Source organism: Puma concolor, chromosome A1 (assembly GCF_028749965.1).
Source record: "Puma concolor isolate L17-30 chromosome A1, mPumCon1.1.hap2, whole genome shotgun sequence".
NCBI classification, from domain to species: Eukaryota; Metazoa; Chordata; class Mammalia; order Carnivora; family Felidae; genus Puma; species Puma concolor.
The window spans coordinates 118,676,441-118,691,185 of NC_141667.1; the positions used below are offsets into that span (position 1 = coordinate 118,676,441).

The window sequence follows — 14,745 nt, forward strand, 5'->3', positions numbered from 1 at the left end:
TAAATCACTCATATCCTACACTAAAACATCATTTTGGACTCTCCCTGACAGACTTTGGCCTGTGACTGTTAGTGTGTGTGTATTTATAAGAGTTAACAATTGTTTTCCAGGGAGTCAGATTGTAAGGGAAATTTCATTTTATATTTTAAATATCATCTTGGTATTAATGGAAGTTTTAACAAGTGTATATTGCTTTACCAGTTAAAAAAGATATATTTTAAAATGAAAATACTTTTTAAAGATTACAGTCATCGTACATGTACTGTGTTATTGCCTGGTTGGGTTTGTTTTTTTTTTTTGTTTTTTTTTTTAATTTTACAATATACTAAACTTTTTCAAGAAGCAGGCCATTTTGACACAATTCCAGTAGCAGTACTTGGGCATACTTTGTTTGGCCATAACCAGACTTCATATTATCCCCCCATTTTGATAGAAAGTATACTCCAACACACTATTTCATTTATCAAATTTTACTAGAGAAAACCTTATCTGAGATAATGGAGGCTGACTTTGGGCTATGAACCAAAACTCACGAAGGAGGCCACAGTTTTACATAGACAGAAGGAGTAATTTTAATTCCCACTGGGAGCCTGAGACTCCCCTATTTATTTAATGAGCCACACAGTCATTGCCAATCTAGCTACAAGCCCCTATGTAGTGATGACAAAGGGTACACGTGCTGTCCCCTGTTCCCCCACCATGCAATGCAGGACCCACTGGCAATTAATCACAGCACTTCAGCCTGGAAGTGACCTCCCAGATTCTCTCAGCACAGACTTTCCCACAACCAACTGTATTTCACAGCTGTCCTCCACTGCAACATGTTTTCCACCTAGCTGAAGGTGTCCTCATCCTCACTGAAGAAGCAGACAACTCTGCCTAGAGCTGAGCTTATCATCAGGAAGAAAGCCAACTCTTAATTGGGCAGAACTAGCCAGCTGATATAAGTAGAGTAAATGACTTTATAGTATTATCTCCCAAATGTTGCTTAGATGAAAGATAAAACATTTAATGGGCTCTGAAGGCTAAATTAAATTACTCTCTCATTTGAATCCCTATGATTGATGCAGAGAGGCCAGTGCTAGTGACCTGGTCGGTAGACCTTGTCCCACTAGAGGATTTGGGTTTAGGTCCTCTCCAGGTCTAAACTGAGCCATCATTTTATCTACAGTCACCCTGCTCTTTGAATTGGGCATCGCCTAATCACTGTGCCCAGCCCAGGCATTGTGTAGATGCCAGCCCAGCATGGTACTGTGAGAGACTAGGGTAGTCACTAGGGGTTCCCACTATTTCTTCAGCCTAATCACAGGCATAAAATGGCCAAGTCAATTTCTATTATTCAGGTAAATGGAGACTGTATGTATGAATTTACTTGTCTGGAACCTTTGTAAGAAGCAGAGATTGATTTTAAAAAAGAAAAACTCCGTCTTAGCAGTGCCTCTTGCACTAGAAATGGGGTTACGAGGCCACCATCTTGTGGAAATTAAATCAGCACAAATAAATGTGGAACAGGGCAAACGTCATACCTCCCAGGGTTTCCTTTAAAAAAATCATGTTAACTACATTTGACCTCCATAACTGTTTTTGGCCTCTGTTTTTTTGTTTTTAGTCAAAAAACATGCACTTTATCCACATCTCTATAGGATAGAGGGGAAATGGTCAAGTTTATAGCTTTATTAGAATGGTGTGATTCAGCTCGGCATTTGATAAAATGAGTTGTTGTATACACATACTGTTTAAAAGATGAAAGCCATGTTGAATTGATGAATTGATTTCTTTTCACCATGATTTCAGATGAAGTTTTTGTCCCAAGTTTGCTAGTTTACTGTCATGCTCAGGAAGAGTTATTTTGTCTTCAGCAGCGTGAGTTTTCTAATTTATCAAGAAATTTCTCCTCTACCACAAGCCTGTTGCAAACAAGAGTATTTGTATCAGAAGTTTCAGTATCTTGAAATTGGAATGTGGGGTGATTCATGAGGTTTGCATCAATTATTAAACAGTCATAGATGAAGATATGCAAAGATGGATGGGGCAGTAAAGTATTCTGGTTACACCTACTGGCTTAGCGATGAGAAATGAGCCAGGAAACATGAAAGTTCAAAACAGGTATTAACCTGAGCTGCAGTAGCCTATGCTCTGAAGGGAGGTAGACAATAGCTAGATATAAACAAGCTAATATACAGACCAACTACCTGGCAGGATTAAAATATAAAGCTAAGGATTTGGCAAGAGGATTGAAGAATTTCAGAATCCTGCCATGTCAATCACCCTTTCTCTCGTGAGGTTCTCAAGGGAGGCACAGCACAAATAATTATAACATTTGGAAAACAAATGGGACATGTTTATCAGTTGGGGCTGTGCCTGGATCCCACATAATACAGAGTTCTAGTAACACTGGCTTGGATCATGTGGCTCAGATGTGAGCTTGAGTCTACCTTGTTTTGACCTGTGTACCTCCTAAAGGGAGAATGAATTTTTCACTCCCTTTTTCTCAGGGAGTCTCGGTAAGAAGACAAATGTGTACGTCATCCCTGGGAGGGTGAATTTTGTTTCCTGTGGAGTAACGTTTTCTTGGAATGTGAGCCAGAGGCTGGCGTTAGAAAAGGCACTTAACTCTTCCTTCTGATACCCAACTTCACTAAAAGGGAAGGGCCAACTTACAAGATGAGAACTTACAAGTTCTCAGGGTACCATCTAGAACTCTGGAGTCTCTTTCAACATTGGTGCTGAGAGGAAGAGTGTAGACTGCAGTTAAGCCACTTTTTGGCCCCAAAAGGTACAAGTGTGACTCTGGTAACCTATAGGCTTGGCCTCCCCACCACTCTTTCCTTCTGGGAGGTGTTTACGTCTAAAACACTTTAAGAGCTCTGCCTCATACTAAGGTACCTGATGTAAGTCTCAAGTGAGAAGAAACAGCCACGTCTACTTTAGATTCTGCCCAAGTCAGGAAACTTCGTGAATGACCACATTGCTGACCACTCACTGAAAAGCCAGAAGCAGTAACTAGTGTTAGAAGTGCATCCTAGTGCTCGAATGATTCTCCCAAGGCATTCTGTGCCAACTGCAAACACCAAGCAGCCTTCTTCTCTCCGCTTTATGTGATAGTGCTTTGCTAAGATTCATAAACTCTGACAAAGGAAAGTGGTCCAATAATTCACTTAAGGTGCTGGCTTCCCAGCCTCACTGGGCTTTCTTCTCAATGGGCACTGGCTACAGACCTGGACTGCTAAAGTTACATCAGGATCTGAGTAACCACACAGATTATTTTGTGGTTCCTTAAGGGTAGTATTCACTTGGAGGAGTCTTACTGAGTGAATGGACTAGATTTCTAGTTGACATCATCAATAAGGAATGGGGTGGCCTTTTCTGAAGACTGTCTAGATCAAAGGTCATAAACTGGTGACTCAAAAAACATAGCCCACAGACAAGATGATTTTTTTAATGTCATGGCTTTGAAAAAAATAGCTGACAATATATGTAATTTAAGAGATTTGTGCATAAAATCTGGATTTATAGCTTCTTATAAAAACATCAAAATATCTAGCTACACATGTTGCTGTTCATGTCTACTATTGGCTTAAGCTGCATAGCCACTTACCCTTAAGAGGGAACCCAAGCTTTCTACTTCACCTACTGTAGTTCACTTCATGATATCTCTTGGCTCTGTAGGGCTTTGAATTTGCTACCCTGGAGTTAGTCATCTATGAGGCCAAAACAGGAAGTCATGATTTGTTCTTTTAAAGGTCCCCTGCTTTAAAGTGACGGTGACTTGGGCTTATCCTTTTTACTTCCGCACCAAGAATGGCCATTAGATGCATGTTCATATGTGGAAAGGGACAGTTACATGCAAAGTGGAGAATTTTACACTACTTACCTGAATAAATCAGGCATACAAAGAAAATCCTGAAATTATGATATTAAATTGAGATTTGAGACTTGAATTATTCAGGGGTAATTGCCTTAGTTTTCCACCTCACTGTTTCTCCTTTGCTTTCCTCACATGGACATAATCTTCAGAATGTTCCTCTGTCAAAGGCCATTGTCATAATTCCCCTACCTCTTTTTTTTTTTTTTTTTTTTTTAACTCATTTGCACTCTCGGTAGCAATTGTTGGAGCCCTGCAGGGGAATAATTGCAGAGGAATTAACCTCTGACATTTTTCTAAAAATAGCCCTAATAAATCCAATCATAGGTAATTTACCTGTCCATGTTTCTCGGGGGTAACCAGGATTGAAGAAAGACCTGGCAGGCTGGCATTCCTTCAGCAATTATCTGTGATCTGAGTTCCCGGCGCTTGTGTATTTTCTTCGTTTTGAAATGCGGAGTACAAATTGCCTTCTGTCCTCTGACCTCCTGACCCTCTTTCTCAGCACCTTGCTGTTGGGGTTGGAATAAGGCCGTGCTCTTCCAGAAGAGTGTGTTGGGTTCACCAGGAAGGGGGGAGCATGGGTCAAGGGAGGATACGTGGGGTCCTTTCTGAATTCCTGACTGCTGGTGGCCCAGTGATGTCTTCAGGCTCCCTCCCTTCATTTTCCATGTCTGAGCTTCAGTGAAGTGCCCCAGGGCCGGTTTCATCACAGTCTTCAGCCACAACTGAACCCTGTTTGGGGAGGTTCTTCCTTGTAGAAGAGAGGGGAATGCAAAAGGGCCCTGGGTGGGTTAACAGTCTATGGTTGGTAGAAATTGTCCAAAAAAAAAAAAAATGTCATTTCCAGGAGCCATTATTAAGGAAATGCATTTTCTCTTGCCCCAAACAAAAAGGTCTGTTTGTGCTTTTCCCTTTTGTTCTCTCCAGACGTTCCAAGAGACCACACTGCAGTGGTCTCCTAGAAAATTTACTTTCTCAAATGCCACTTCTAGTGGCACTTAAAATACAGAACATAAAATCCTTGTAAATTCCACTGCAGAGACAAAGCCCTGAGTCCTTAAATGCACAGAAAAGTATATCTATTATCTATCGTTTCAAAGTAAGTGTGCAGTTACTTTAATTGCCTTTGTCTTCTCCTTTTCAGCTGACATTATCTCTACGGTAGAATTCAACCACACGGGAGAATTACTAGCGACAGGGGACAAGGGGGGTCGGGTTGTAATATTTCAACGAGAGCAGGAGGTAAGTGGCAGTGAATGCAAAATGCCCATTTTCTTCTCTTTTTAAAGGAGGCCTCCTACTGTTCCTTAATCCTCATGTGTCGCCCTTAACCTTGCTGCTTTGCTAGCAAACTAAAAACTGCCAAAAAGTCATTAACATCAACAGTTCCACATTCAGGCTCATAAAAGCACCTGATAATAGAGCCTTTCCTGGGCATGGCCTAATGTTTCCAAACCTGGGTGTTGCACATTCAAAACGACCTCACTTCCCATCTGACCTGCAAAATTCCATGGGTGCTTGTTGAACAGAGAACTCCTTTTTGAGTGGAATTTATCCCCCAGCCATTGCAATTAATTCTCCTAATTTCAGGTGCTCCTGCCCAATATGTAGGAAGGGAAAAAAAATCCAGCTCTTTGCCAGTAGATGTAAAAAGGACACCGTGGGTCAGTAGAGAAGACAGTGATAGCTCACCCTACCAAAGGGAGTGAAATCCCACAAAATGACATCTGAGCAATGCCCGTGGCATATGTTTTTCTATAGGTGATGCAGAGGTCCCTGGAGCTCAGTGCTGCATGCATTCTGAGCAGGAGATCGAACTTGGAGTGCATTGAATCTCAAAAATCCCATTTCCTCCTGAGACTTGAACTCCAGTAGGAATTGTTTCTCTTTTTCATATAATTGAGTTTTTTGGTGTCCGCTTCTGTTTTGCCAGAATGAAATTATGTCCCAATCTGATTTCCTGGGTCTCCCTGGCATGGTCCTGGAGCTTCCAGCAGGCCGGTGCCTGTTCTAGGACCTCTCCCATCTGTTCCCGCCTCAGAGAATCACCAGCACAGAGTAGGGGGGAGGCCCAGTGCGGGAGGAAGGTTCCACAAGAGACTTCCCTAGCAATTTAAACCTCCTCTGTGCCTCAAAGCCATTTATGTTACACCTCCCCCCCCCAAAAAAAAGGAAAGCCTCATTTAGAGGTGATATATTTGGTAATTGCACATTATTTGCAATTAATTTCTATAAGGGCATCATAATCCCTCGGGGTTCTGTATAAATTCAAGTGTTCAGCATTAAATCAGGCACCCAGCCTATTCCATTGGCCCTGGAAACAACGAAAATGTGGTTGGCAAGTGGAAACTAATAGCTCTTCGTGACCTGGAATTTTTCCTGCTTTTCCAGAACTGCCTAGTGCTAATTGGTCTGGCACATGATACACACACTTGACAGTCTGATTTGGATGGTAGCAAATCAACACTCTTATAAATTTATTGTTAAGGTGGACTGGCTGTCTCTGTAGTAAGCAGGATATCAGCATTTAAAGTCCTTTTAAAACTGATTTTTAAGACCTTCAGTTTAAAAAAAAAAATCCAATTAGGTTCATAGTGATGATAAAGAAGAACCGGAGCAGCCATTTAGCATAAATTACCCAAGGCAGAGTGTTGCCAAGAATATTCCGCACCACGATTTCCGTTAGCTATTTATAGGTTTCACCTATTTTAATGGACTGAAACATTTAGGAAGCATGATTCATTGGTAGAATGAAGGGGGACACATTTTCCAAAGGAGAGTGGTTTTGTTCAATAAAAAAATAAATGTCGAGGAGAGAAACATACCGTTCAGTGGCTTTGTGGTTGGGATGAACGCTAAGCCTGAGAAACAAAGCCAGGTGACAACAGGCCCGCTGCACCCCCCCCCACCCCCCCCACCCCCGCCCCGGGCCCGACCTCTGTGCATGACTTCTCACAAGTCACGTTCCTGGCAAATTTGCTCGTAGGAACCTCAGTGCCCCGCAAATACATCGAACACGGCATCAGCACCATCACCCATCAGATGGAGTAAGTGGAGATTTTGGTTTGAATGGTCAATATCCATCCAGAAATATAATTTTTTTAATGGAGTCTTAATCCTCAGAGTCAGACTCTTACAACACATGTTCAATAAGGCCTGAATTTGAATTTGCAAGCGTGGTTTTCCAAAGCCTGAATCTGGAAGCTCCTGGTAATAAGGTCCTAAAACCCCTGAAATAAAACCTGTCTTTTCTTTTTCCCCTTCTTCTCTTTCTTTAACACCCTCTTTTTCCTCCTCTCCACACTTCTTCTGCCCCAACCCCTTCTGCAGATTCTCTTCTCTAATTTTCGTTACCGCATTCTTTACCTAGTTCCTCCTGTTTGCACTGTGCATAATCGGGAGGGGTGAAAGCTGCAAATAGAGCCTGATAAATTTCCTAAGGGTTCATGTGGCATCTCTGCACTCAAGTGTGTTTTGTCAATTACACGAGGGGGGGGAAAAAAGGGGTGGGGGAGATCTGATGCCCAGATCTGCTGTGTATAAGCTGTGTGACCCGGAGAGGTCATTTTACTACCTCTCAACTTTTTCTGTCCATTTCCCCACCCTCCCTACTTCTCAGAGACTCTGTGAGGTTCTGGTGAGATTTTAAATGGCCAGCAACACGTGCAGATGCCATGGTTTTATAGTCTTTGTGAGGGACTGATGTATGTCACTGTGGACATCAGTGTGGGATAGATCAGTCCTGAGCGTGTCCAAGACATCCATTAAGATGTAAAAAAAAAATATTAGAATATCTATTTATATGTATTTTTGAAATTGTGTCCTATTTTAACATCAATTTTTACGTATATGTTATGTATACCATATATTAGTACCGAAGTTCATGTATATAATTTATAAATGTATGTATATAGGAGGTGCCAATATTCACCAATAGGGGTACATGATCAAATGCTGTGGAGGTCACTCAGCTAAGGTAAACTTGTTGCCATGGGTCTGCCCTCATTCTACAGTGACATGACCGGCCCATCCCTACCCATGTCTCTGCCCAGAAAAAGAAGCACTTGGCAAATTTGCAGTTGGCTTATGTGATTTCATCTTTTGTGTGTGTTGTGTGTGTGTGTCTGTTCTTTTTCCCTTCCTACAGAGTAAAAATCAGGTTCATCGTAGGGGTGAATACAATGTTTACAGCACATTCCAGAGCCATGAACCCGAGTTCGATTACCTGAAGAGTTTAGAAATAGAAGAAAAAATCAATAAAATAAGATGGCTCCCTCAGCAGAACGCAGCCTACTTCCTTCTGTCTACTAATGGTATGTGGAGGTGACTTTGCTTGTTTGGTATTTGCAGAGATGCAGTCAGCAAACCACATATTTCAATCTTTCCTGGGTTCAGTTTTTCTTTTACCTTTTAAGCTATTTGAACAACTTAGAAACAATATTTGCAAGGTGCCTACCAGAGTGCCTGGCATAGAGTAAGCCCTCAGTACATAGCAGGTATTCTTTTTAAAAACAACAAATTTATAACCGAATTAGGTGAGACCCATGATCTCCAGCTTTTGGTTAGTAGAGATTAGTTTTAGGTCTGTTTAGAATCTGACTTCCTTTCTTAAGATTCACTAAGTGTTTTTCTGGGAACACATTTCGGAAAACTCAACATGCCATCCCTATGCGTTTGGCATACTGATTAGAAATTATTAATCCCTGAATGTATGTGGGGTTTATAAAGGAGATGTTTGTGTCTTCTTACACCATCAAATTCTTGGTCAAGAAGAAGAGGGGTGGACCCTTCCAAAGTATAGACCAAGAAGTGGCTTCTTTCTCTTTCTTCCCCCATTCTCTTCTTATATCATTTATTATTTTAGGGGGAGTTAATATCAGTAGGTCAGAGAGAAAGGACGTGGGGGTTGAATAGAGAGACAAATTTCATGTGAATTTGGTAAACCTTTATACAGTGAAATTACCTGCCCTAAAGGCTCATAATACCCTTCTGAAAGAAGCCATCCATTCTCAGAACAATTCAGAATAAAATCATATGGTAAAGGGAACTAATTGAATAGCATAAAAATTAAGAGGATTAGTGTATAAAAATTGAAAACCCCCTACCAAGCAAATAAGCTGGGAAGTGATTCATTTCATCTGTGTGAGTCTGTCTACAAGGGCTATACGTGTAAATGTAAATCAGGAAGCAAGGGGTTTGCTTTTTGTCTATCCCCAACACTTACAGGGTAATGCTCATAGGTATATAATATGATCAAACATATATTAACATTTATAGGGGTGCCTGGGTGGCGCAGTCGGTTAAGCGTCCGACTTCAGCCAGGTCACGATCTCGCGGTCCGTGAGTTCGAGCCCCGCGTCAGGCTCTGGGCTGATGGCTCAGAGCCTGGAGCCTGTTTCCGATTCTGTGTCTCCCTCTCTCTCTGACCCTCCCCCGTTCATGCTCTGTCTCTCCCTGTCCCAAAAATAAATAAACGTTGAAAAAAAAAATTTAAAAAAAACAAACAAACAAAAAAAAAACATTTATAAAGACTGAAAGGAAACACACAGAAAGCTTTATCATGATTAATTTTGGATTGTGCATTTTGAGTGTCTTGTAAATTTGTTCCTTGTATCCTTTTAACACATGTGAACCAAAAATCCTTTGGTTATAAACCCAGTGTAGAAATTTAAAACATGGCACTTCTGAAACAGCCACTGTAGGCTTATTCAAGGATAGCTTATCTCAGATTCTAAGTCATTTAATTTTTTCTCAGAACTGTATGTATTGTTGGGTTTACTTTTTTCAACCCTGATTTCTTGAAAGTCAGACCACATGAATACTTCTTCCTCTTCCTCTTCTTCTTTCTACTCCTCCTTCTCCTTCTTCTCCTCCTTGTTTTGTTTTGCTGTTGAAATTTTACTCAAAGGCTCTGCATACCCAACACTTGAGAATAAAAGAGACTTCTGATGATTTTGACTTAATTATTTCAGGCAGAGGAAAAGTGTCTGATTATCTTCTATGGCTAGCTTACTTGATATTATGAAACTGACCCTATTGATTATTACTATAAAATTCAAAGACTTATTAACTGCTTTGTGGGGGGGATGGGAAGGAAATCGTTGATATGCAATGAAGATTAATTATATAGCATAATGTTCTGTTAATTGAGTTTTTAAATAGTTTTTTGATTAACAAGGATATTATCTTCCCATTTGGGATGCTATTTCATATGCCAAAAGCATCTCAAAATGATTCTTAGAAGAAAAATTCCCATGTTCTTTCACAATTTTCTTTTTTATACTAATATTGAGGTTGAGAATTCCCCTCAAGCCAAATAGGTTAACATGCAAAAATTAATGAAAGACAATTGGAATTACTGTACAAAAGAGAAAATGAAGATAGATGATAAGATTGTGTTTAAAAGCTGCCACAAGTAATGATAAACTACTCAGAGAGCCAGCCAGAAAAAAGAAAAGTCATTACTCACAGTAACAGCCACATGTTCCTTCGACTTTTTTTATCCACAAAGCTTCGAGATACTGAGTCAAGAAAAATTGTGTGATAATAAAGTCGAGAATGACTCCAGGCAACCCAGCCATAGGGAATTGGATTGAATTCAGCATCAATTATCTTTTTAAAAAAATTGTACTTATCTCATTATAGTTGGGTACAGTTTTACATTCTACAAGCATATTTTGTCAACTTTACCATTTTTAATGAAAAGTAAAACCAACGCTCAATTTTCAATCTAGACTTTGAAAATATTTGCCTGGTGAAAACACCTTGCTTTATCTAGCTTTCTACTTCTGTTTTAATACTTATGATGAGAGGGAAAGGTATAATTGATTTGTTTTTGCATGCTATGAAAGAAGTATGTGCTCATTGTAAAAAAAGAAAAATTTTTTAGAAAATACTGAGAAGCAAAATGAAGATACTAAAGTGTTTACACCAAGAGAGAACTGCTATTAATGTCTTTTAACGATAAAAAGCAGAGATGTGGATAAATGGATAAATCTTTTTGCTTCTTAATGAAAATGTGATTATTCTATAAGCTGTTCTGAAACAAGATGTTTTTCCTTAATAATATAACACTTAACCACAGAAATATCTTCCTAGTTGTTAAATGTTCTTCTAAAATACCACTGCATTTTCAACGACTGCATGGCATTTCCTTGTATCATTTTTCTAATTTACTGATAAATCTCCCAATAGTAGAACTTTAATTGTTAACAAATTCTTACTATTATAAATTATATTTTTATAGGAATATATGTTAATATGGGTAGATATGGTTAGGAAAAGGCATATTATAAACTATGCATAGCATGTTACATATATGAAAAGGTTGTATAATTACACATCAAATGTAACAAAAGGATGTGCACAAAATTTCCCTAATAGTTATCTTTGTCTAGTGGAATTGAGGGAGATTTTATTTTATTTTTTTACTTTCCAGCTTATTTTCATTTTTTGCAATTATATTTACCACATGTATAATGAAAGAAGGATAAAATGAGAGAATACAAAACCAGTACATGCAGTCTTACAATAGGTTCGTACCCATCCCCCAAAAATGCATAGAAAAAAATACTGCAAATATCTGTGCAAAACAGATATTGTCCCTGACTGGAGGAGGTATAGTTGATTCTTGCTTTTTGTGTTTTACCTATGATTTCTCCGTGTAGCAATGTGTCATTCGTAATAAGAAAAACAGAAGAATTGCCTTGCAAACGGGACGGGATATATTCCAAAGCCAAGCAGTAGAAAGTATTTGGTGTTAAAAGTCACTGGTCTGTGTTGTTCTGAGTCACAGCTGACCAGTCACTAATCAAGTGACTGTATAAATATGGCCTCTGTTTCAGTTTCTGACCCTAACATGCAGTGCAGTATTATAGCAGGATATCCAGAGAAGGGAGGCCCAGAGGAACGTTGGCATACAGATAGGACGATCTGAATTCAACTCAGTATCTAGGAAAGGCTTCCTTGCCTTCCGTCCCAGTACAAGCCAGAGGGGGCATACAGTTCAGAGCACACCAATCTTACACTTGGCCGCCATGCCACGTGTGCCAGTAGACGTGACCAGCCTGAGTCCTCCCCAGAGAACAGGAGACAGGGGCACTTACCTGTTAAAGTAGCCAAATTGTTGCTGAAAGCCTACCTCAGGATGGGATGCATGTCAAACCTCTGCGGACGAGGCATTTGGTGGGGAGACATGGGGAAGTGAGATGAGGGGGCAAAGGAGAAAGGGAACCCTGGGACAGGCTGGGTGAGGTGTGGCTCTTCTTCCAACAGTATTATGGAAGAAACAGGGTGTGCTGACATCATCACGGGATGAAGCTAATGCTGTCAGAGCAACAGGTTGTCGTCAAAGAACAGTTGGCCACTTTGCGAATTCGAGTAACAGCTGCTATTTGTCAACCATTATTAGACACCCCAACCCTACGTTAAACACTGGGTTTCATTCAGTCCTTCTAAGAGCCCCATGAGGAAGACACTGTTTCTCCAAATCACAATTTAAGAAACTAAGGCATAGAGAAGTTAAGTGTCTTTATTTGTAAGGTTGAAATATTTGAGACATACTTATACTAAAAAGTCGTTTGCTCTTCATCTGAAGTTCAGATTTAATTAGGCATTCTGTACTCTTTTTCCTGAAAAAACTATTGCGCCCATTTGTTTCTCACTGAAGAGATACTGGGCACCTACTACGCAGGAATCCTGGCCCTTGGCCACGCGGCTGGCTGGAGTTGGGGTGAGGCCCAAGCTTGTCTAGTTCCAAAGCCAACCCTGTGCAGGCAGAGGAAGATACAGAGAAGGCTTTTGAGTCCCTGCCCTGCACAAGAAAAGCTAGAGCAAGCACAAATAATGAATGCAGGACCTGTTCAGGAAAGCCTGCAAAGGGCACGTGACCCACACATACGGTCTGTTTGGCCCAAACACATCTTCTTAGGAAACAGATCGAAAGGCTGCAGATGGAGCTCACCATCTCCTGCCTTCCAAGCCCTCAGCCCCTCTCACTCATTCACCTGGCCCACCTCACCCCTGTAGACATTGGAGATCTTGCCCTGTTTTATCAGTGGAGAATTACAGGTATCAGCAAGTACTGTAAAGTGCTGGAACAGAACACAGTTGCAAAAGGTCGTTTCCAGCTGGGGACTCCAAGCCTGGAGACTGCAATGGGAGAGGAGCATTTTGATGAATGATCCTACCATTTTCTATCTCTGAGTATTGCTAGCAAGATGCACTGTGTAGATATGGGGTTCATTCTTTCACCCAACTAATATTTGTTGAACATCTTCTGTGTCCCAGGCACTGTTACAGGTGCTGGATGTGTAGTGATGAAAAAGACAGAATCCCTGCCTCCAGGGATTTTATGTTATAGTCAGGGAGGCATAACAAAAATGTTGTCAGATAGCGAAACGTTCTAGGAGGAAACATAAAGCAGGGAGAGCAGCATGAGAATGGTGGGGACATTTTGATGCAGGTTGATTCAGAAAGGCCCCTCTGAGCGTGGGACACAAATAGAGCCAAGTGAAGGAACAAGTCACGTGACGAGGAGGTAGAAGGCTTCCTGGCTAAAGGCACAGCTCGTGGGAAGCCTAAGGCTGGAGTGGGGATAATGTGAACAGGGAGCTATAAAGAAGCCATATGGCTGGAGCGCAGGGTGACTGGGGCTCACAGGGTAAGACCAGAAAGAATGAGGAACTCCAGGCGTGGCTCGCGGAGGGCCTTTCAGGTCATGGTAAGAAAGTGCTTGGTGGGATGGGACTGAAATGGGAATATCTACCTCTCAGCGTTATTGTGAATATTAAATACATTTTCCATAGCAAATGCTGATAACATAGTTACATAGCTAATTCTGTATATGTAGCTGCTCTGATTCAGTGTTCAATAAATATTTTTACTGAATGAACCAAAATAACAGGTAAGCTCTAAATTTCATAGGCCATCGTCAGGAAAACCATTGGTCTCAGCACAGTGTATACTTTTGATTTGAAACATGAGCTCTGCCTTCCAATGATGTGAGATTTATGCTCAGAACCCTTGATATGAACCAGCTTCTGTAGCATTTCCTTCCATCCTTACCTCCACCTCTCCCTGCTCCCCAACCCCCGCCCCCCACCATCCACATAGAAGACTCCTTTTCAAGCTCATTTTCACTGTAATTTTTATTTGCTCTGGTTGCCCTCCACAGATAAAACTGTGAAGCTGTGGAAAGTCAGCGAGCGTGATAAGAGGCCAGAAGGTTACAACCTGAAAGATGAGGAGGGCCGGCTCCGGGATCCTGCCACCATCACAACCTTGCGGGTGAGCCCAGCGGCAGCTTTGGCCACTGCCTATCACTTCTCTTGGCCACCAGGCTCAGGGGAAGGGTTCCTGGGTTCAGCCGCATGTGGGTTGCTGCTAGAGGTTGGTTGCAACTATAACATGTGAGTAAAGGAGGTGAAATGGGAGCTCGACCTGTCTGAGTGTCTGGTGGCAGATGGGGGGGTGGGGGGCAAGACAGGGGCCAGGCTCTGATGACTACAGATTCATGCATTTCTTTTAACCCCCTAGGACTCGCCCACGTGGCCACTGCCATGAGTTACTATATGCTTAGTCTCTGTGTGCTCATGTTCTATAAAATGTTTCTGTACTCAAGGCATAGGGGATGGGATGACCCATGTGGCAAGCTGGGGTTTCATCGTTCAGAACGTGAACTTCTGGATCTCATAGGCCTGGGTTTGAATTCTGCCACTCCGTAGAATCTCACGTAGTCACCTAACCCTTTTGAACTTGAGTCATGCAATTTGTGTTTAGTTTCTCTGTCTGTGAAACGGTGAACCTCATACTTACTAAACTTTAAACAGTGAACCTCATACTTCACTAAAAATGTGCCCTCCTTCCATGGCTGGTAG

At 41.2% G+C, this 14,745-nt stretch overlaps 1 protein-coding gene across 11 annotated transcripts in view; it reads left to right on the forward strand.

Moving 5' to 3' along the window:
• The window catches only part of PPP2R2B (protein phosphatase 2 regulatory subunit Bbeta), a 462,912-nt gene that overhangs the window by 349,066 nt on the left and 99,101 nt on the right, over positions 1-14,745 (forward strand). For 10 of the 11 annotated variants that reach the window (XM_086701139.1, XM_086701128.1, XM_025924130.2 and 7 more), the window contains 3 exons: positions 5,013-5,110; positions 8,016-8,181; positions 14,043-14,155. In XM_086701139.1, the coding sequence (XP_086557265.1) occupies positions 5,013-5,110; positions 8,016-8,181; positions 14,043-14,155 (377 nt within the window). The remainder of the gene's footprint in view (positions 1-5,012; positions 5,111-8,015; positions 8,182-14,042; positions 14,156-14,745) is intronic. The other variant, XM_086701134.1, reaches the window with a different exon arrangement.